General features: G+C 37.0%; 4 protein-coding genes, 1 non-coding gene and 1 pseudogene across 5 annotated transcripts; 2 read left to right on the top strand and 4 right to left on the bottom strand.

Moving 5' to 3' along the window:
• Nucleotides 1-3,326: 3,326 nt before the first annotated feature.
• On the top strand, nt 3,327-3,398 carry TRNAT-UGU. The gene has a single exon. It is a non-coding gene; the product is annotated as a tRNA-Thr (tRNA).
• Nucleotides 3,399-5,861: 2,463 nt separating this feature from the next.
• LOC122055325 lies at nt 5,862-7,908 on the bottom strand. The gene is made up of 2 exons (XM_042616702.1): nt 7,656-7,908; nt 5,862-6,341 (listed from the first exon to the last, which is right to left on the bottom strand). The coding sequence occupies exon 2, from the start codon at nt 6,305-6,307 to the stop codon at nt 5,990-5,992; it is 318 nt and encodes a 105-aa protein (XP_042472636.1). The 5' UTR covers nt 6,308-6,341; nt 7,656-7,908; the 3' UTR covers nt 5,862-5,989.
• Nucleotides 7,909-8,241: 333 nt separating this feature from the next.
• LOC122055324 lies at nt 8,242-9,897 on the top strand. The gene is made up of 2 exons (XM_042616701.1): nt 8,242-9,050; nt 9,492-9,897. The coding sequence occupies exons 1-2, from the start codon at nt 8,340-8,342 to the stop codon at nt 9,621-9,623; spliced, it is 843 nt and encodes a 280-aa protein (XP_042472635.1). The 5' UTR covers nt 8,242-8,339; the 3' UTR covers nt 9,624-9,897.
• Nucleotides 9,898-10,143: 246 nt separating this feature from the next.
• LOC122055321 lies at nt 10,144-14,749 on the bottom strand (annotated as a pseudogene).
• A 212-nt stretch (nt 14,750-14,961) lies between these two features.
• On the bottom strand, nt 14,962-17,253 carry LOC122055323 (rhodanese-like domain-containing protein 4A, chloroplastic). The gene is made up of 4 exons (XM_042616700.1): nt 16,469-17,253; nt 15,953-16,055; nt 15,625-15,816; nt 14,962-15,168 (listed from the first exon to the last, which is right to left on the bottom strand). Exons 1-4 carry the CDS (start codon nt 17,203-17,205, stop codon nt 15,115-15,117), a joined length of 1,086 nt encoding a protein of 361 aa, XP_042472634.1. The 5' UTR covers nt 17,206-17,253; the 3' UTR covers nt 14,962-15,114.
• Nucleotides 17,254-18,694: 1,441 nt separating this feature from the next.
• On the bottom strand, nt 18,695-22,485 carry LOC122055320 (probable thiol methyltransferase 2). The gene is made up of 8 exons (XM_042616698.1): nt 22,215-22,485; nt 21,581-21,711; nt 21,074-21,160; nt 20,337-20,437; nt 20,162-20,261; nt 19,272-19,318; nt 19,063-19,141; nt 18,695-18,915 (listed from the first exon to the last, which is right to left on the bottom strand). Exons 1-8 carry the CDS (start codon nt 22,423-22,425, stop codon nt 18,862-18,864), a joined length of 810 nt encoding a protein of 269 aa, XP_042472632.1. The 5' UTR covers nt 22,426-22,485; the 3' UTR covers nt 18,695-18,861.
• Nucleotides 22,486-22,848: the final 363 nt, after the last annotated feature.

Genomic DNA, 22,848 nt, shown 5'->3' with positions numbered 1-22,848 from the left:
TAAAGATACTATATGAAGAGCTACTATAATCTGAGAGAAAAGATTCGGAGGAGTGGTCAGGATAGTAGGTTAGATCAAGAGAGAGAGCAATCACTAGGAAAAAGAATCGTCATAGCATAAGAAGGGAACATCAGGGAGAGGAAGAATAGCCGAAGCCAGAAAAATCCTAAATCTACCTCTATCCCGACAGGATTTGTTAACGTATTTTAGGGATAAAATTAATTTAATTCATCACTAAAATTCGTAAATATTAGCTACGAATTTACTCATTGCTAATATGTAAATATTAGTGACAAATTTAATTAAATTTACTGCTAATATACATAAATATTAGCGATGAATAATTTCAAATTTCATCGTCAATATTTTTTTTCTACAATGTCCTAATCAATTAGTAGCGACGAATTATTAAAATTATCACCAATACTTTGATTATTTGCAACATATTATTAAAATCGTTACTAATAATTGAATTATTTGAGACGATATGTTATTTGGTAGCTAATAAAATTATTTAGCTATGAACTGTTATTTTGTGTTAATATTTATTTTAATGATTGTTATAGTATTTCTACTAACCATATAGAAGTACTAAAATTTTCTTTTAAATTTTAATTTATTGAATTACTTCCACTTTAATTATTTTAAAAAGAAAATATGGGTGAGAAAATTATTGTCATGAAATATTCTTTTTGTGACTATTTTACTTTATTGATGAAAAAGGAAAAAAGTTTAAGTGGCATAATGCTTGTGATGTGAGGAAATGCACGAGTAACTTTAAGTAAGTGTGTGTGGAGGGACAATCTCACTTGTGTAGGTAGTGAAGCAAAGGAAATATCCTTTTCGTTGTCCCATCTCCAATTATTAATTTGGTTAAATTCATCATCTCAATGGGCTAAATTAAAAAAGAAAATGATTAATCAGGATAAGTAACATCGAATCTGGGATAATCAATTCGAGTCCATGAAAATTTTCCATCAACCATCAAGATAAATTGAGAAACGCTCATAGCGGGTAGCCTGCATCATAGTCCCGCGGACCTCAATGGGCTAAACTAGGAAGTAGGAAGAGAAGTTAACATGATTTCGTTAATTCAACAACCAAATTTATTGTTCAGTTCTTCTTTAAATGGAGGTCTATTATCGGAGTTCAGATTCTCTATCTCGAAATCACGTCTCCTTTGTCTTGCTCGTTGATCAGACAGATCAAATCACGGATATTACACACATTAAGGATATCATGACCATTTTTAATCGGCAAGAAAATATGGGGACACATAATTTCACAATAAAGGATCCGAATTACTTACTAGCGATTAACTTGATTAATGTGCTACTTACTTGTTTACTTGAGTAATTAAGTAGAGGAGCGGTTCACGGTGGTTTTGTGAACCGGTTCGATAAGTGGACCGGTTTAACGTAGCGATGATGATGGCGCGACATGGATGGATGAGCATGGCGGCATGGCTCATGTGCAGGGAACAGGTGGTGGGCACCTACCCACGTGGCGGGTAACTATCGTTCAATAATTGGAGGAGAATTACCATTTGCCACAGTTTTTTTTTCATTTATTTTATGCAATTTATTTGACTATTTGGTTTATTTAGTAAATTATTTAATCATGGGGATCGCGTGAAACCTGCTACTAATTTTGTCTTCTTATGAGTACACGTCACTCCCAATGAAAATATGCCATGTTAATATTTTCCTTTTTCTATGGTAAAAAATAAAATAGCATTCTATCATATTTTAATGTATAATTATTTAAGCTTTGCCCAAATGAATTATATCATTGTCAGATTTATGGTCTATTCGGCGGTTCTAATAGATTGATTAAAAATTATAAATATCTTTAATAAAAACAGTATCATGAACCTCGTAAATATTGATCGGTCATCAGTAAGAATAATTTAAAAAAATAAAAAATAACCTTTCTCTTAATTATCAGAATCATCATTCTATGATCAAAATTATTTTTACTACTTCCCTCTAAATTTTAAATCACATTAGTATAAACAAACTTATTATAATAGAGTTGAAAGATATTGTTATTTTTTTACTCTCTAACTCTTGTTTCAGATATTAAGAAGAATAGCGATATAGTAAAAAAAAAATATTAATTAGTCATTAAATAATTAATTAATATATGAAAATGTCAATAGATTACTTTAGGACATTAGACTCGCCTTCAAAGCTAGATCCAATCCGTGGGTAGGTTTGGTATTCTATTTGATCTTGTCTGAAGGTGCGAAGCTAGAAAGTAGAGGAGGTGGTAGTTCCGCTGACTGGATGAAAACTTCACTCCTCTCTACAAAATAAAATCAAAACTAGGGAAGGAGGTCTTTGGCATTGATCCTCCGACGTTTAAGTTAGAAATAGATGAAGAAAAGAGTGAAGTACTAGGGATCGAGGTCCATCTTGTCATTCTTTATACCTGACATATTCTTTTATATATACTTTTCTCAGTGACCCTCTATCTTCTCCTGTTTAATTATGATATTAATTATCAATAAAAAATATCTTTATCTTGACTTATTCTCATTTAATGATAGATAGAGTGTTCTTTTTATTTTCTCTTTCACTTGTTAATTATAGTTGTCTTGACTTCTTCTCATTTTCTCTTTCCCTTATCTAAAATACTCATATTTTAATGTTACTTAACTAATTATAACCATAATTATAATTTAAAATAAAATTATTCTAATTTTGAAAAAAAAATTATGTGGGCAAACCTATTCTATTAGATTACTTAATCAATTTCATTAAAGTTGCTTAAATTTAATTAAAATAAATTTATTGTATTGTATTATTTATGACTATAATTTATTGTACTAGTGCTAAAGTCATTTTAACTAATTTAAAGTAATTTTAATTAAGTTAGCAAAATTATTTTGATATAAAGCAAAGCAAATTTTATACATCTGTATCTTATAATAATAGAGCTTAAAAAAGCACACTTTTAACAAAAATGATAATAAAAATAATCTTGTTGATTTTTTTTTTGCCTTTTTTTAAGTCAATTTTGTAAAAGGTATGGTCGAACCTAGAATAACATGGACCAATTAAAGTCTCATCAAGTTAGGCTAAATATTCTAACATAATATGAAGTTTTATAATAATAATTTTATAAATATATATATATATATGCTCTTGTTCAACAAACATAATAATTTATATTTATTTATGTCGACGTTTGTTATATTTTTTTTTTTCAAGTTTTAAACAATTAACATAATTTAACTGATTAAAATTTTATTTATTTATTTTTAGATAACCGGTTTAAAATTTATATTTAATAATTATCAAAAAAGAATTTGGTTCGTCAATGCCCCTATAGCTCAGTGGTAGAGCGTCAGTCTTGTAAACTGAAGGTCTGTAGTTCGATCCTGCATGGGGGCAATTTTTATAATTTTATTCTATATTTATCAGCTGGCTCGATTAAAAAATTCATGCGTGAATAACAAATTCGGCGTGTCGTATTAAGTGAGGAGATGTTGATTTAAAAAAAAAACAAATCCATGCGTGAAAAACACGTAAATATTTTTTAAAATTTAGAGTTTAGTATTTAAGTTAAAAAGAAATTAAAAAAAAACAGAAGAATTCATAGACGAATGGAGTAACAAAACTCTCTCTCCATATAGAGAGACACACACAGTTTGACTTTCCTTGGAAAAGAAGACATTTATATTTACTAAGAAATGAAATAATACAATATATATTGTTGATGATCACAAGGAAAAATTCACTACAAATTAAATTTATTGTATAACTGTTTATAAAAAAATCTAGTAAACAGCATGCATGATCGTATACATGTTAATGGCCTGGGCCTTTGGGACTGGAACCAGAAGGCAACCTCTCCATCAATGTTGCCATGGCGGCCCTCACTTCCTCATACATGCTTCTTTGCTCATTCGCAGTGTTCGACATCGGCCTTGCCGCATCGACTCTCCAAATACCCGATCTAGAAAGAAGTAAGATAGCGATAAGCGCAAAGACTACGAGCAAGGAAGTCCCTCGAGCCGTGGCCATGGCGGAAACAAACACTTTACCGAGCGAATTAAGCTGCAATATCTATGGCTAAAGGTTAGCATTGGATGGCATATATAAAGCATAGAATCAAAGATGGGTAGGGTAGGTGATGCACATGAGGAAGTAAGAATTCAAATAAGTTTTGGCGTTGACTATAACGCGTAGTAGTGAGACTAGGGAGGCATAAGACAAATTTGACTTTTTTAGTGTGTTGATATTTGATCGTCGTTCCAAGGTGTTCATATTTGACACATTGTACGCTGCCGCCACGAGTGTTTGAATATGAGAAGAAAAATGTGGTGAATGGAAAATAGATGAAAGGTCTATTATATTGTATGTAGTTTTATTTTATTTTGTCACAAACTATTTCAACTATTCATTGTAGGTTAGTCGACCCTAATCCTCACACTTGACCTAGCCAATCACTTTGACTTGCAACTCGACTTATTAGGCTTAATTGACCCTGATTCACTCAATCAACTAATAATTCCCATCCGCTTGGTGCAATTGGGTCAATAAGAACATCCACATCAAATTCCTTATTACTATATCTAAAATTTAAAATAAATTATTCACTTTATTAAATTTAGACATCACTATATCAACTACCCTAAAATTTTCATTATCCTTAATTTTTTATTATTTTCTTCTATTTCTTTTATTTTTTTATTATTATATTTATAAAATAAAGATTTCATTTCCTAAATTTAGAAAATTACTATTTATCAAATCTAAATTTAGGAAATAGATAGAATAATTGATGCAAAAAATTTTCAACTATCCTATCTAAAATTTAAGATAAAACTTTTAAATAGGATAACAGATGTGAATACTCTAATATTCTTGGATCAGTTCAATAAAAATCGCCATTCAACCGTATCTAATGGCGACAATCCAATTAACTTGATAATGATTCAAGGTTTTATCTACTTTGAAACTAGCCTATGATCAAGTCTAATCTGAACCAACTTAAACTATCCATCCTACCTTTGTGCCAAACAAAGAACTTTTTTAACAAATTATTTATTATTATATTTTATCCCTAAGGTGTAGTGTAATGGTAAAAACACTGATCAGAGAAATAATTAGGACCAAGATTAAATCCCAATCGACTTCTAATGTGCATATATAAAGTGTGATAGATAAATAAGGCTGTAAATGAATCAAACATTCGTGAACAAATTTAATATTCACTTGGTAAGAGTTTGTTAATGTTCGTTCAATATATATAAGATTAATTAAACAAACAAACAAACTTGAACAACTTGTTAAACTAAATAAACAAGTTTGAACACATATGTGTTTAACTTGTTAACGTTCGTGAACAATATTCGTGAACAACGTTCATAAATAATATTCACGAATCATATTCATTAATAAAACTCTTTTCAATATGCTAAATAAATAATAAAATAAAATAAATAAATAAATTTAAATTATCAAACACAATAACTAATCAAATAACTAAAAATTTCAAACAATCAAATAATCAAATAAACTTGAATTGAGAGCTTGATAACATCTAAATGAACCAAGCTCGAGCCAAGCTCAAACCAAGATTGAATTGATAGCTTGATAACATTTAAACGAACCAAGTTCAAGCCAAGCTTCAAACAAGCTCAAGCTCATAAAAAATAAACCAAGCCAAACTTGAACACTCATTTCAAAAGCTTGGTTCATTTTAAGCTCGTCTCGGCTTGATTACCTTATCAAACAAACTTGAACACTCCAAAACTTGGCTCAGCTCAATTTGTTTACAGCCCTATAAGCCGAACAAAAGAAAGACCATCTACTTCTTACAAACAAAAATCTCTCCTCAAGAATATTTAATTTATACTAAAGAAACGGAGGCTTAATTAAGATCAGCTAATTTTCGAACACCAGAATAAAACACAACATAAAACATGAACCAAGTGCACGCATGCACTCGACAACTATTGTTGTATTCATTTAAAGCATCAGCAAGCAAAGTTCGTATCTTCCAAGTAGAACTTCTTGCGGCAGGGCCTGAAGCACCTCAACGGATTCATCTTGTGCAACTTCAACCCAGCGTCGAACACCCGGCCGATGATCTCCGCCACGATCGCCTTCCCTACCTTGCTGGCCTCCTTCAGGTTCCGGCGAACCCTGCCCTTGAAGGTCTCCCTCACAGTGAACTGGTAGCTGCGCAGGTACGTCTGGCGTTGCAGCAGGTCGCTGTGCCGCACAGTTGTCAGAAGAGGTCGTCGGCCAACATAGTCAGTGGCCGGTTCTGGCTCCGGCCAACTGAAGTCCATAGCTGCAGCTTGTGGAGCTTAACTTCGGCGTGAGCTATAAAATATGGGATGAAGGAGTATCTTAATGTCAGTGGTTGAACCTAAAGGGTGGTAGGTGGCAATTGTTAACCAACTCATCTCTTTTCAGTGATCTATGTGCACGTAATTGATGACTATGGCCTATGTGTCCCTGTATCTTTGCGTCTTAAGGATTTTAATTGCTTTAATTTTATAAATTTGGATTAGTAATTCATCTCTTTTTGTCAGATAGGAACATATACAAATCTTGTTTTTTTGCTATAAGGTACACACAACCTTTTGTGTGACACTTGCCAAACTTGATAGAATACTTTACTTAACTCATCAGACTAATCAAATGGGACAAGTGATTCAAAATTATTAAAATCTTAGCAATTCTATTAGAGTCCAATCAAATGATGACAATCATACAGTCAATCATGCTGCAAGGGGTAATATATGGCTAGGTATAGTGAGGATCGTTAATGATAATAGTTCCAAACTATCATAGTATTCATGAAAGAAGATAATAATGATACATAAAGATTGAGTATTTGTGGGTATTCAACCCATTTAAGTGGAATTTAAATGCCTGATTATGCTTAATAATATAGTCGGATCAAATTCCAGAGAAGCTTAAATTTGCTTTAAAATACAGGTTATCTAATCTAAACAGATACAAATTCGGATAATACTTAGAAATATAAATATCAGACTCCCTGTCGTCTCTATAGTCAGTTCATGGTTTTTCCTGTTGAACTGGATGTCCTTAATTAACTCTATATTGTGCTCTCTTTCCTAAGTTAACTAGTTGAACATGTCGAACATTGTGGTCAATTACTTGAGAAGTACTAACTCGAATTAATAATCTTAGAGAAAATAATTTAATAAATTCCGTATTGCTTTAGAATGCCAAATATGATTTATAGGAATACAAAGTTTGCACTGTGTTTATCCTTTGCCATGAAATATAACTATTAAGAAACTCGTCTAACAAAATGGATGAACAGCATCAGTAAATCCCCAGAAATAGGAAATAATGATTAAGAAACTAATCAAGGAAGCTGAAGATCAAAATTCCGCATTTCCCAACTCAAATCACAAGTCCAGTTAAAAGAGGTTTGCGTAGATACCTAAACCAAATCGAAATCCTCGTTAGTCCCGAAAAGAGTTCCACAGTTAGTGCCAGAATGAAGCCAATCAAGATTAAAAAAGATCGAACCTTGAACTATCATCGGATAAGAATCATAGCCAGGTTAATAGCAGATGCATATACAACCAAAAAACTGGATGGCACCGAATCAAAATGCATCATTGAATAACAGAGAATAATAGGAGAAAAAGCGAATACCTGCGGGCCATTGATCGGATCGGAGGCGATAAACTCCTGGACATCAGCATCGGACCGCTTGGGGAGAGATTCATTGCGCCCCCAAAGTCTTTAAGCTAGAAATCCGAGAAGGCGAAGCTGCTCTTCCAGTGCTTTTTCACCTCCTCAAAGTGCCTCCGCAGGAACCCTAATGGCGACGAATCGGACTTCTCTCCCATCGCGGCCTTTTTCCTAGGTCGCGGATCTCCGGTGGGTTTGCACACAAGCGAGACGGTAATTCGCCTTTTCAGCCTGCCCCACAAAGTTTAACATATTCCCCTCAAAATGACCTTTATTTATTTTTTATTTTCTCAAATACCCATTTCCTATTAACAAATAAGTGATTTTAGTGGTAATTTAGAAGATTAAATAAATATTTTAAAATATTCGACAGTAGAATTAAAATATTAGAAAGTATTTTAATATCAAAGGGTATTTTAAAAATATGTTAAATCTTAAGGATAATTGCATCAAGATTCCCGTAGATCGCGATAACGACCGCGGATTGAGTTTGTTTTCCATTTTTGTCCTTTTTTTTCTGCAGAAAAAGAAAAAGATAACGTAGATGGCTTCCCTTCTTCCTCTTGGATACCCCTCTCGACCTTCACTTCTCCTCTGTGCTCGAAGCCTTCCTCCGGCATCGCTCAGGCCCAGCTCGTCGTTTCCATGGAGGGGCACGACGAAATCCGAGATTGGGAGATCCTTTTTGGGTCCGACTCCGTGGAGGACTCCAAGCCCTTGCGATCATCGTCGGCGGACGAATCCGACGACGGCGCCATCAAATTCGACTACTTCGGGATCGATTCCGGGAAGCGCTACCACAAAGGGGCCGGCTTTGTCGACGACGCCCACGAGGAAGATGCGCAGGTTGATTCAGAAAACCCTAGCTGGATTGACCCTGAATCCGATTCTCGATGCGATGATCATGATCGGACCAAGGGAGAGGTGAGTTTTCCCGGAATCGGTTCGGATGAGTCGTTGGTTTGCAGCGAAAAGTGGTGGGCTGATGCAGAGGAGGATGTGAAGGTTGTGGATGCTGAGGGGATTAGGGAGATTCAAGCGATAAGTGTGGTGAACGAGGATCTCGCCCAAGAAGAACCTGATGAAAATGTGAAGATTCATATTTCTTCAGGGGATTCAGAGGGCAAAAGTGTGGGTTTGGACAAGGCTTTGGCTGGTGGGGAAGAGAAGAGAGGGGCAGTGTGGTGGAAGTTCCCTTTTCAGCTTCTAAAGCTCTGCGCTTTCAATGTAAAGCCAGTTTGGTCGATCTCTATAGCTGCGGCAGCCATATTGGGGCTGATGATGCTTGGAAAAAGGTTGTACAGGATGAAAGAGAAAACTAGAAGTATTCCACTCGGGATCATCCTAGATGAAAAGGTTGCCTTTTGCTATTTGTTTCCTTGTTCAATTGATCCTTTCTATGTTTATTCTTCAGCAGATTCCCTTGTTAATTGCTTTTGGTTGGTTGTTTGGTTAGTTTGACTGATCTTCATGTAGTTTTGGCTAAAAAAGACTTGCACTTCTGTTCACTACCAGGGCTATCCAGGTGTTTTAATAAGTAAAGACAGGTTTTTGATTGCCTATCCTATCTATTTCATTATTGTCTAAGAACTGGATGTTTTGATTGTATGTGATCCTGGTCTCAAGAAATTGATAGCTTGCATTTTTTGGGGTATGTTATCAACTTTTTGTTCACTGGACATGTCTTGGAAAGTAGCTACATTCTTCTTTTGGTTGGCTTATAGGATGGCATATCTGCTTGATAAAATAGGATTAGTGTAACTTGTTACTGAGGCTTCTTTTCCCTTTTGTGTACAGAAAGCATCCCAGTTGAAGGTTCATGCTGCTCGTTTGAATGAAGCTTTCTCCATCTTGAGGCGAGCTCCCATCATAAGGTCTTCGCTAACTTCCAGTGGATTGACACCGTGGTCTGTGGCCAGCCTGCAGTGAGCTCCGGTTACTACTATCAATACACGAGCGAACGCTGTCGAATGAAACTATGTTGTGTATCGCAAGCGATATTTGTGCTCAAGGTGGTCTCAAATTTCAGATCATTGATCAAGTTATCAGTGTTGTTCTTAAACTATACTCGTGTGTGTATCTAAAGTAGGATATCTATCTTCCAGATATTTTATGACTGTAACTTTGTTGCACTGCACCGTGTGTGTTCATTATTTAGAAAGGATTACAATATACTAAATGCTTGATTGCCTTTGTAATTTTAGATATGGCAACATGATTCAAATGATGAACTAGCTCAATTAAGTGAAATAGTCTCTATCTCTCTCTTGGTCAGAATCTTGATTCCTTCTCTTTTGCCATGGATCAGTTTGTCATAATCTTGAAAAGGAACAATAATTTGATGAGTCAGATATTTTTGGATGGATGAAAAAAAAAACCCTTGGCAAGTATATTAAGTGGCTTGAAAGAAAATTCCTACTGCACTGTCAACATTTGCAATTGAGGGAGATAAAAAGAAAAGTGAAATGGAAATAACATGAAATAAAATGAAATACAAAAGGCAGCATTGTGTTCCATGCTCCCCCTAGCACAAACAATATCAACAACTATTCAATTCACAATAACTTGGGACAGTGGGGCTCGAGCACATAGTATAGAGAACCCTTTGTCCAAGTTATATATACATAGCTAAATCGAAAATATTCTAGAACTTGATTGAAGTTCTTCCTATAGGATGATACATAGAAGAGTGACATTCATAGCCAGATCCTTCCTATAGGATGATACTTCTCGATTAAGTCCTCGCTCAATTTTCATCTGTGGCGATTTTCTGCTTTTTCCATTTGTACGCTGCTTCTAGTAGCTTCATATTAGGCGCTAAAGCTACTTCGTCAGGGAAGATGTAGTCCATGCACTCCTCAAACCTGTATCAGAATCATCACCTTTTGTTAGCTCAATTTCACACACCAGGATTAAAAACCAATGCAAAAATGCAAAAGATGAGAGGATGTGCATACGCAGCAGTGCGAGTTCCATCTTCTGATGAAATAGGTCTCTTCCTTTTCACCTTCCTTGGCAGTTTACTCTGTAGTATGCTAATGTCCCCGAGACTACCAAAACTGCTCTCCAAGTTCAACCACTCCTCCAAAAGCATTGCTCTTTCCTCCTTTAACTCTGGCACATTCTTTCTGAAGTAGTCAAATGCCCTCTCGAAGACCCCTGTTGGGATGGAAAAATGATTGGTTATTTAAATTGAACAGTTAGATGTTCCCAACTATGCACTTGCAAAAAGGTTTTAATCAAAGAGGGGATTGAATAACAGATATAAGTTTTTCCAATTCCTAAGGATAAGAAATCACAAACAAGAAAATTGAACTAAATTTACCTCTGCATCGTTCAATTCTCTTTCCTTTGTTGCTCTTCAATATCATGATTATTCTCCTGAACCTCATTATCCATGGTTTTGTCTTCTATGCCAGCAGAAGCCTCAAATTTAGCATAACTAAGCCAAACCTTCAAGTGTTTGGTCCGATCAAGTAGTCTATCATAGAGCTGTCTTGTTTTCTCAAATTCTCTGGGTATCTCAAAGTCAATATATGCCTGAGAACAAGGGACAAGAAGTTATACATGATATAAGTGTCAACACCTTTAAAGGATGCAAAAAAAGAAGAACAAGTGTCCTAACACAACTACACAATACAATCAACTTAATCAAGTGATAATCACTCATTAAACAAGAAAATTTTCACATTGCATACCTTCCAGAGCAACTCTGGCATGTCCAGTGCAGGTTGAGCAATTGCAAGCTCAAACAATGCTCGAGCACGCTCTGTTTCATTCAATGTTCTCTCAAACTCAGTGTATTTCAACCATGCGTAGCAGTTTGCAGGGGCCCACTCCAGATATTTCTCATACAGGATTCTGCAGCGATTTACATTGCCTAGATGGAGTTCAATTTCAATGTAGCTCTTAAATATCTGTTAAATGTATAAAAATATTTAGAATAAATGACCACAACAAACACTTTTAAATCTACTATACATTTCCAACTAACATCGTACCTTATCGTTCGGAGCCATTCCAATGGCATTTCCTAAGATTTGGCGTGCAACCTTTAAGTTCCTTTGTCTGATTTCAAATTGGGCAGCCATGAGCCATATCTTTGCAAAGGAAAACTTCTTATGAGGAATTAACTTCAAACATTCCCTAGATCAAGCACAAAGCAGATATAAGAAACTGTATAACATATGACATAGAATGCTGTCAAAACACAGTCGTAATGTCATCTATCATAAATATTGCAATAAAACAAGGAAAAGTAATGATTTATCTACTAAGTAATTTTTCATATCATCAAGGATAAAAATACCACATGCAAAACCTGATATGGATGAAATTAAAAGTTCATGAACAGAATTTTGCTAAGAAGATACTAATGCTCTGTTTTCTTGTTACATGGAAAGAACAAATAAGCAGGCAAAGCAATTAACTTAGTGAAAAGAAAAATAATAATGACTGGAATTAAGTTCAATTACATTTCATCCTGTTTACTTAGAAAAAGTAATTAAAAAAAACCTGCCACCATTTACTTGGGAATGGAGGGTAAGTTAGAATAATGGATGGAAATTTATTAGAAGCCATTCCCATATATACTCATCATAAAAATCGTAAACATGGCTACCACTATCTAAATAACTAACTCTATCTAAAACATTGGCAGTAAGTCTAGTACTATAGTAAATGGTGCAATATGGTTGTACATGATATTATAAACTTCTCCAAGCATAAATCCTACTGAGAGTGCTGTCACATTTAAGAACTACACATTCCATCCTAACAAACTCCATGAGCTACACTACTCAGACATCATTTGGTTCAACCTCTTATATCTGGTTACAAACTGTATTTAAAAAACACCCTTTTAATTTTTGTTTGCACATATGAAGAATACAAAAGAAAGTGTTCTTTGTAGAGGTTGATGCTTACCTGTAAACCTCCCTCGTTCTATCCATGTCTTGCGCATCCAGTTCTTCATATAATGAATAATTTATCCTATGATACAATAAAAGTCATGGATCAAACAACCAAACAATTACAAACAAAAACAAAAGTTGTAGATATTTATCAGTATTGAAGAATCGCATTGTGCCCACTAACAAGCTAAAATGGCTTACCACAAGTAGATATATCTTTTCCAATACCGCTTCTCCTCTGCTGGAGGCACATTGGCTATTGCTCTTTCATACAGCTCCCTCACCATATCCTTGTTTCCACCATTCTCCTCCAGCCTTATGTAATCAAACCAGGAGTCATAATTGAAAGGGTTCTTCCTCACCTCGTCATCATACTTTAATCTCATTTGTCTGACAATAGCATCTTCAATTCCATGCGTGTCTCCATACTGCTTCTCAAAAGTAACATATTCCTTATGAACATCCTCAGCCCTCCCCTTGGGGAGGTGGTCTAGGGCGTAACGGTATATGCAACGAGCTCGTTCCATCTCCTTGCACCAGAGCTCGAAGCCTGCAAAGGCAACGAAGAGCTGCTCTGCCTCCTCGTCTTCAGAAAGAAGATCGACGGCGCGCTCATACACCGCACGGGCACGAGCAATTTCGCCGCGCTTGGCCTCGAACTTGGCATACTTGATGAAAGAAGAAGGACGAGGGTGGCAAACAACAAACCGTTCGTAGATAGCACGCGCACGATCGACCTCATTGTAGCGAAGCTCAAAGTTAATGTACGAAAGCCAGCCCTGAGTGTCGGGCTGCCAATCCATCCAGCGTTCAAATATCAGACGTGCACCTGCAACATTGCCAAGGATCTCTTCCATGTGCGCGTACTTGTACCAAAGTTGGTCGACGCGGGGAAGGAAGGCGACGGCGCGGTCCCATATATTGCGAGCATGATTGATACAGCGAATTCGCATCTCGAATGCGGCGGCCTGGAGCCACAGGGTAGGGTTGCGATAGTCGACTTCAAGAACCCGCTCCCAGATGGATCGAGCGCGAGCGATGTCTCCCTGTGACTCTTCCCAGGCGGCATATGCGACCCAAGTACCAGTTTTCCAGCGAGCGCGCCGGATTACATCTTCGAAACCTTTCCTCCTGCGGAGCCGGTAGTCGGCTAGGTCGTCGGAGTCGGTAATGCTCTGCTTCGGTGGCCGGATCTCAGGCTCCTGCCGCTCGCGGGCCTCGCGCAGTATCTGCTCGGCGGTGATCTGGATCGCCGCTGCCGTCTTGTTCTTCACGCGGGTGGAACGCGGCAGCTGGAGGCCTAGGGATCCCGACGCCATCTCTGAGAACCTGCAGAGACTCGGAACCCTACCGTTGGGGGGAAACATGGGCACGGGATTAATATATAGGCACAATAAGTCAATAACGGAAAAAAGGAGAAAATATCGGGAAATTCCTAATTGGATTTGCTTGCTTTTAAGATCAAATAATTTTAATAATATTTAAAAATAACAAAAATTTCATGATTTTAATAATTAATTTTTATTTTGAAGTTTTTTAAAATTATTTGTTTAATAATTTTTTAAAAATAGTAATTTTAAATAAATTTTAGAAAAAATTGAGACCTCAGATTTGACATACAATTTTATTTGTTTAAAATATATTTTTTATACTAAAATGATTTAAAAAAAAAAGCTTTTATTTAACTTATGAACTGCATAACACCTTGGAACAATATTTAGATTTTTTTTTTTTTTTTGAAAAATCAAAATTAGCATTCGAAATTTCTATTTTATTTTGTGAAAATTTTGTATATTTTTGCCTTGAATTAAAAAAAACATAATAATAATAATAATAATAATAATAATAATAAATTAAAGTAGGAACTAATTTAGAATTCACAATTGAGAATAAATTTTTCATACAAGCAAGTGATAAAGATAAGTGACTCCAAAAATCACCCGAGATGGTAAGTGGTGATATGCTTGCCACATGAGATCGCGGGGTCGAACCGCAAGACTGTCGGGTAAATCCCCAGATCCTGTGCAACTCATCCCACCACCACTTGCCCTCTCGACTGTCATGATTTACCTTTTTTGTGATGACCTGAGATCAGGGACACTGGGGATGAACGATTTCGTCTTTTACCACAAGTGATAGAGATAAGCCCTACATAAAGAAGAAAGTTCTCCAATCTCTCAACAAGACGCATAGCACGAAATCTAATATAATCTGAAATTTTCTTTGTTTTATTTTTTACAGTTGAAAAAAAATACATGGAGGATTGCTTTTCAAGGAGACGAATCGTATTGTTTGAGAGCAATCTCTCTAAATCAAGATTGATATTTTCACAATGATGTAAATTGTCTAAAAAGTAACTCAAAACTCAAATTCTTTCATTGCTCAAGGTTAAAGTAGAATAAGATCAGAAAGACTGAATACACTCTATCAGTTTCAGAGCTTGTGAAAACTTAGTTACATACAAGAAGGCTTGTGAAAGCTTAGTTTTGTACAGCAAAACCACAGCATCAACTTGGAGGCTTTGTCGGGGACAGAGAAGAAGGCGGTTTCAGTTCGGGGTACTACAACAACAACAACAACAACAACAAATTAACCAATCAGATAAAACATAGCTTTAATTGCAAACTGGAAATGAGTAAGGTTAAAAGCATCATGGAAGAAAATAAGAGTGTTTCCTCGAAAGTATATCTTTCAAAGATGCATATCCAAAAGTTTCCTTTCTGATAATGAAATAAAATTACATGAATAATCAAGAATAAACAACAAATGATATGTCTGCGTGTTGGTTTACAAAAATTGAAAAGAAATGTGGAGTTTCCAATGTATTATAGTAATCTTTTCCATTGTTTTTCGGGGAAGATTAAGTATTATTCTTATAAAATAAAATTTTATTGCATCAAGAAAATGGTGAGAGGTTTCTTCTCTACTCTTTTCTTGAAAAAGGAAAACTGAAGACAGAAACTTGGAAATTTTCTCTATAAACAAACAGTTAAAACAGTTCCTGTTCAGAAACTTACATTTGGGTAGGGTGATAGTGGTTTTGAACGATGGATCTTAGTTACAGCAGCATTGTTGGAATTCAAGCCCTCCTGGTTATCCCTAATGGAAGCTTGAGTTGAGCCATTCACCTCTATCTGTGTTCTTGATTCTTTGCGCTTCTTTCTAGGATGAACATGTACAGATGGTGGAAGAAATGTTTCTTGAGTTTCCTGCATAGAATGAAATAGTCAAATTCAATATGGGTCTCTTAGTGAAACATACTCAAAAGAGTACATGATCTCTATTATCGACTAAAAGGATAACTTATTGATTATAGCGACGACAAATATAGTTTCAGAGGCCAACCTGCCATCCATTCTTTCCTCTGAGTCCACCTTTAATTGCATATGCCTCTTTGAAACCATTCTTGTAAAGTAGCTCCGCCAATTTAAGAGAATCAACATCAAAGCTACCTTACACAAGAAAGTAAGTATTCAACAGAAGGTCGTAATGCAAAATGCACACGGCTAACACAAGAACGATAAGACATGCGAACACAAGGATTTACATGGTAATCATAGGCCAAGGAGAAAACCACATATGAGAAGCAAGACCTTCAGTGATCATACTCTCCACTCTCATTGCTCATAGTTGAACTGGCCCTGGAAGTTCCAACCTAAGGCTTTTTATCTTGGGCATTCTATCATCTTACTGTCTACTATGCCTAACCCCTAAATTTGGATGCTTCAACTGTTTCTGAATTCCAATGGTCTTTCAGCATTTGAATCATGTAAATTTGCTCCATGGATTCTTGTCTCTAAAACTAAAGCTTATACTCAACACCGTTACAATTAAAATGTAAGATATAGAGTGAAAACTCACTTGTCAAGAACACAAACGACAGTGTTCTGAGGATCTGCAAAATTTTGAAGAACCTCCTTTACAAAGCCCTCTTCGTTCTCTTCCGAATACTCCACCCAAACCGCACTCTTATTCAAAATCTTCAAATTGGGGGAAGCCATATACTTGACACTCCTCGTCTTCCTAACATCCAGCAGCTGGGCATTGGGCAAGTCTCTCAATTTCCGAAAGGCATCGATTGCGCTAATAAACTTGTATTTCTTCAGATACTCCTGCGTCAGAGGTATCACAACAAGCCAAATGACGGTGACGCCGGAGACAAAAAATGGATTCCTGTTGAAGAAATCGTCAATGGACACAAGAATCTGCTCGATGTTAATCTTCTGCGAAACCTGATCCGCTTCAGCTGCGAGGGTAGGAAAGGCGAAAGAAATTGAAGAAATTAATGCGAGAGTGGAAGAAGCGACTTGGAGATCGACGAAAGATGTCAGCTTTTTGCTCGAACGAGAAGCAGGTGGAGATGTGAACGGAGGCGAAGTCTTGTGCGTTGAAGCGCGGACGGGGAAGAAAGGTCGGATCTTTAGGGTGGACAGCTGCATGGAGAGGCGGTCTGGAGACGAAAGGGGTGGAATCCGAGCGAAGGATTTGAAATTGGAGGTCGCGATTTGGAGGGGCAGAGCATTGGCGAGAGCGCGAGCGGGGAAGCGGAGAGGAGCGCTGGTTTTTGGTCTGAAGCGGTGGTCCGGAAGAGAAGCCATGGGGGACGGGAGAGGAGTGTGCGCGCAGAGATAAGAAGAGATGGATTGTCTTGGAAGGCACGTGGCGCATTTAGATTTCATAGATTGAAGTTAGATCCGGCGGCTCCTTCATTGTCGGACTCAGACAGTCAAAGGGCTTGGCTTTAGATTCTGTCCCTCGCATGCTGCTCCTCTATGCCTCTAGTTTGATCAACAATGGCGTTGATTCTCTCCAAAAGTTGAAGAGATGAATATTAAAAATATGGTGTTTCTATTGTAATATGAAAGGGCTTGACTTCTTTCACTTGTAATATAAATAACGTTAGTATTGAGTCAGGGAAGAGATCCCGGACGATGACCCTCCGACGCTTAAGTCAATCTCTGACAAAGTAAGAAAAAGCAAAGAGAACTCTAACGCAACAGTAGAAATCACGAGAAAAGCATACTCCATCGATGCTTGGATCACTCTTTATATAAGGCTCCTGTAATGTGTGTGCGCGTTTCTTAAAGTGGGCACGCTATCCCAAACTTTCCCTGAAGATACATGTCAGTAAAGTGTCCCTGACACAGTACTTTAATGGGTCGAGCATATCTATGAAGTGATAGTGGAAGCTTCCGTCGTATGCCACCGATGCCTGGATCACTCTTTATATAGGGCTCCTGTAGTGTGTGTGCGTGTTTCTTAAAGCGGGCACGCTATCCCAAACTTTCCCTGAAGAGACATGTCAGTAAAGTGTCCCTGACACAGTACTTTAATGGGTCGAGCATATCTATGAAGTGATAGTGGAAGCTTCCGTCGTATGATCCTCTGTCTGACCATGTCACCTATCAGTGACATTAGCTCTCAAAAGGATATCGAAGGATACCTTGCTGTGTCTGTTGCTTAACCGAACAGAATGGCTGCTCGGCCAGGATTCTGATATCCTTGCGTCTGCTGCCACACCGAACGGAATAGCCGCTCGACTGAAAGTCCCCTGCCCGAGCGTCGTCCGTTGTTGGGTCTAGCGGGATGGGCGCTTAGCCGGAAGTCCACTGTCACACCGAGCGAGAGAGCGGCCCGGTTGAAAGTCCTCGATCTGTGTCGTCCATTGCTAGGCCGAGCAAGATGGCTGCTTGGGCGGAACCCCACTCTCGCGCCGAGCGGAAGAGCCGCTCGGTTGAAAGTCCTCAATCCGTGTCACCCGTTGCTAAACCAAGCGAGCTGACCGCTCAGCTCGACTTCTACACATCCTTTGAGCGTCGGTTTGATTACTCCGTATCGGAGATGGTGGATCGGTGCTCAACCCACGATCGGAATATGACTCGTCCGACCGGCCTAGACCGTCTATCCGTTGACATTCTTAATTTTGACCTCCATCGTGACGACGGAACGGGGTCCCTTACCATCACCGCATCAGGCGTCAAAGACTATACTGAACCATACTGAAGATTACGAGATAATTTCTTGTCTTAACACCGAAATATCGAATAACAATCCTTCTTTGTGGAAGGGATATAAATCATATTTCTCTTTGGCAATAGAAATTCCCTGTGTGTATCTTTTATTGAAGAAAATTCACAACACATTTGTGAATTCTATGGCATATTGTTCAAGCTACAATATTACAGTCTACTAAATATGACATTAATCGATAAGTTGATATAAACTATGTCAACGCTTTGGAGAAATGGCTTGGTTCATAAGAAAGACTTGGTCACATGCTGCTTCCACCTGCCAATCTTCTCACTTCCCTGAGAAGTTGAAGCAATAATCAGATCAGCAGCAAAAAAAAAAAAAAAAAAAACACATTCGACATAAAAGTTATTTTTCTTCTTCTTTCCTTTATTTGAATTTGAAGCAGTGTTTAGATCATATCATGAGGTACATTTAAAGCATACCTTGCGTCGCTCGACTGCTATCTCATTATCTTCGATCGCGACACAGCTGAAACCCACAGGGTTCAGCACCTTCTCATAGCTGCAAAACCATAAACTTGTTATGAAAGAAATTATGAAGTGAAACAGGTTATTTACTTGACTATAAGAAGACGGGAAACTTAAAGAGTGCTTCAATGTCAGGAAAAAGATAGTGAAGAAAAGATGCTTACTCATCTACTGTGTTATTATACGGTGGGCCTTCTTTCTGGTCACTGATCTGGATTAAGAATGAAAACAAATGTAACCATTAAACACATCTAAAACAAAGTCAATATGGTTTATATTCAAATGAAAATTTGAAGGTCAAAAGACGCAAACTGCAGATTTTAAAATGGTAAGAATTTCCAACAATCTATTGAAAAGTCTATTGCTTAAACTTTTTAATCTTGAGTTAACGAATCATGATGGTGTTCTTCAATAAACCATAAGATTTACATCTTTTCTTGCATGACCACTGGAAGCACCGTATGCATTACAACCCTAAAATTTAAATAAGAATAAATTGTTGGATTTAACAACAATTGAGGGCAATTAGGGAGTAATGGTTAACTTTAAGGATATATTTAAATTCATTTGTGATTGGAGTTGATTATAAATTAGGTTTTAGTTAGACTCAAATTTAAGTCGGAATGGTTTTGTTTAGAGTTGACCGAACCACCATTGATGTTATTTAGGGGGTTCAATTTTGGTGTCAATGAATTCGCTGTGAGCCGATTAGGTTTAAATCGGGCTCTGATTGCGACACAAAGCTGCACAATTATCATACCTAGTTAAGCAGCTTTAAAAACTTGCATTACCATAGCACAATCCAGAGAAAAGAAACCTCCATCCTCAAAGTTTGCTGCCTTCTAAACTAGTTTTAAGACGATCCATAGACCATATTGAATAATCTAACTGTTCTTTATATGTAACATATGCTTGATTTTTCTTTTATTCTGCCCAAAAAAATGCAATAATTCTAGAACAATAAGAGCTAGTGAATGGTTCTAGAAAGCAAAGGTTATCATAAACCACAATATTTTTCAAGGATTCCACTAGTTACAAACTCAAAATGGCATACCAGATATATCAGAGTTATAAGCTCCCCATCAGGTTTTAAAAGCTCTCGAATTCTCTCAGCCCATGCTGACCTCAAGCTTGGGTCAATAGCACAAAAGAATCTGCAAGACAGTTGGATGAATAAGCTTGAATTTAAGGAAAGAACAGGTGGCATATAGATGATTATGAAGACCCACGTATAATCAAAGATAAGATCAAACTTCTCCTTTGGCTGCCAAGTAAAGAAATCGGCTTCCACAAAGGTGAACTGATTTGCATTAGGCAAAGAGGAACACCTCTGAAAAATAAAATTTAAGATCAGATATATAACGAGGAAAAAGATGTCTGCAGGGCAAGGTCATATTTTATGTAGCAAGTTAGAGAAACAAACAATGTGAGTCCCTACTTGTGAATTTAATGCTACCACGTGAGAAGGGTATTTGAGATTAAGACAATGAGCCAATGCATAAATCCTCATGGCAAATATTCAACTTGGATAATGTCATTAGCTAATAACAGTTTTCCTTTATGTGTGTATTGCTTCAATCTTCTCAGTAATTTCATTCTCTCTTGAAGTGAAATGATACCGATAGCAAAAAACGTGACAAACAAGAACAACAAGCCATGAGTCTCCACAATTGGGAGTCAACTACACGTATCTTATCCCATGCTTGAACTTTAAGCAAAGATATATAACTTCCAAGTAGTAATAAGAAGCATATCATTTAACGATGTTCTCTTTCATCCCTTTCCTTTTCCTTTCCTGTTACATAACACTTATCTGTTTCTGCCAACAATCATCATAGAAATTTTATAGTGAAGTACCAGATCAAGCATTTGCATGATAATTAAACATCTAAGATTATGGCATCTGCTCTCAATCACGAATTAAGTTGATAGGTGTTTATTCTACTAGTGCTTGTAATACTAATACCTCTTTTGCTTTCTTAATAGCACTTGAAGCTATCTCCAAGCCTACAACAAACCGTTCAGCGCTAGCCATAGCGACCACATCATATCCCTGTGATTACACAATTAAACATATGTTTCAATCATTAAGTTCATTGAAGCAGCAAAAAATCAGATTATTTAGCTTTGCAAAGCAAGCGTACAAAGGATCGGGTCGGAGTGCAACAGATACAGTATGTCAGAAATAGACATGTATACTTTTCATGATAAATCATGTTGCACTTTATATTAACATTCGGAAAATATGGGAATTTTAATGAAATTATATAAAAAGTTATATCAATAAGAAAAGGTATGTAATAATATATCTCAGCATAGGCATTAGGTTATTTTAAATATGAAAGAGATTCAGGAAACTCAATACATGTAAACAACAAACTAAGCCACAATCAATTTGCAATGGACTGTGGAGATTGAACAGTAAACATCCATCTATGAACTGAATGATCATCACAGTGAGAAACAAGCTTACACTGCCACATCCAGGAACAAGAATCCTGCCCTTTGGAAGAGATCCACTTTGAACAAGCTGAAGGACTACCGGTGTTGTTTGTCCTAAATCCCATGGGGTCACTCCCTCTTCCCAGCTTTTGTTCCAACCGTCTGATCAACCAAAAACCATTGTAAGGCAAAAACACATCAATTCTGAACGCTGAAAAAGATTATAGAAACACGACGAAGAACATGCATAGCACTAGATGCATGGTATGAACCTACAAGAACGTCTTAGAGGAACTAAAAATATAGAAATTACCATCAAGAAAAACCATAACTCCGTAACTAATTGGCACCTGATTACTAACTTGAAGGCCCGGACTAATGTAAGATGTACAGTAAAAAAAACAAAGAAAGACATCTCTACAATATTCAAAGTAGTTTCAAATAAAAAAAACGAAAAAAAAATCCAAAAGGACAAGCTTTTGTGCAAGGAAATGTAGAGTGGGTAACCACGAAGCGCCCTCCTAGGGATATCCCATGCAGTTAAAATTGAAGAGAAAATGGTGCACGGCCCTAAATCACTGACGCCGCCTCATCACGAAAGAAGCATAGTTCGCCCACAAGCAAGATCGAGCAAGAAAAAAGGAGGGAGAGTTAGGATAACGAACCTTTTGCATCGGATTTCATGATTTCTCGAAGTTGGACGACCCTGGGGTTCGAAGCTGGATCGCGGAATCGCTGCTCGTCTCCGCCGCCGCAGGCCATCCTCGCCGTGAGGCGTTCTGTAGCCGGCAGCAGAGTGGACAGCGGTTTCTCAGGCAGAGAACGTGCAAGGCCCTGAGCTCGCAGATATACGCCGGTCCGAGAAAGGCGAAGCATTCACCTCGACCTTTCACTCCGTCGATCGCCCGTTTCTATGTATAGAATGGTTTTGGATATTGATTATTTTATTATCCAAATTGCGCTGAATTAGGCTAATAATAATAATTTATTATATCCAATATCTTGTTTGACAAGACTAAAGGAAGAGAAACACTCAAAGTCGTATAAATTTCTTTCCTAAAGTATTCAAGGAAAGAAGTCGTCTCCTCCTTGAAATAATGAATTTTCCTTTTTATTGATATCTTTGTACAAATTACTAAGGATTAGAACATCACTTCCACTATGTATGCTGAGTCTATTCAAAAGTTGATGAGATAAATATTAGAGATGTGGTGTTCCTGTTAATTTTCGATGGACTTCGCTCCGACCTATAACACAAATAGTGTTAGTGTCGGTCGACCTTCGATTCTGTCCTCATAT

This window comes from Zingiber officinale, chromosome 3B (genome assembly GCF_018446385.1).
Source record: "Zingiber officinale cultivar Zhangliang chromosome 3B, Zo_v1.1, whole genome shotgun sequence".
NCBI classification, from domain to species: Eukaryota; Viridiplantae; Streptophyta; class Magnoliopsida; order Zingiberales; family Zingiberaceae; genus Zingiber; species Zingiber officinale.
This window is presented reverse-complemented; position numbering and strand designations above follow the sequence as displayed.

What these genes read in the sequence shown, in the direction of transcription:
- LOC122055325 (XM_042616702.1), bottom strand. Translation starts at nt 6,307, where the DNA reads ATGGACTTCAGTTGGCCGGAGCCAGAACCGGCCACTGACTATGTTGGC.
- LOC122055324 (XM_042616701.1), top strand. Translation starts at nt 8,340, where the DNA reads ATGGAGGGGCACGACGAAATCCGAGATTGGGAGATCCTTTTTGGGTCC. An exon ending in GGATCATCCTAGATGAAAAG is followed by an intron (nt 9,051 to 9,491) that starts GTTGCCTTTTGC and finishes TTTTGTGTACAG; the next exon opens with AAAGCATCCCAGTTGAAGGT.
- LOC122055323 (XM_042616700.1), bottom strand. Translation starts at nt 17,205, where the DNA reads ATGGCTTCTCTTCCGGACCACCGCTTCAGACCAAAAACCAGCGCTCCT. An exon ending in GTCGTTTGTGTTCTTGACAA is followed by an intron (nt 16,056 to 16,468) that starts GTGAGTTTTCAC and finishes TGTGTAAGGTAG; the next exon opens with CTTTGATGTTGATTCTCTTA. An exon ending in GAGGAAAGAATGGATGGCAG is followed by an intron (nt 15,817 to 15,952) that starts GTTGGCCTCTGA and finishes CATTCTATGCAG; the next exon opens with GAAACTCAAGAAACATTTCT.
- LOC122055320 (XM_042616698.1), bottom strand. Translation starts at nt 22,425, where the DNA reads ATGCTTCGCCTTTCTCGGACCGGCGTATATCTGCGAGCTCAGGGCCTT. An exon ending in TATAATAACACAGTAGATGA is followed by an intron (nt 19,142 to 19,271) that starts GTAAGCATCTTT and finishes ATGGTTTTGCAG; the next exon opens with CTATGAGAAGGTGCTGAACC. An exon ending in TAGCAGTCGAGCGACGCAAG is followed by an intron (nt 18,916 to 19,062) that starts GTATGCTTTAAA and finishes TCAACTTCTCAG; the next exon opens with GGAAGTGAGAAGATTGGCAG.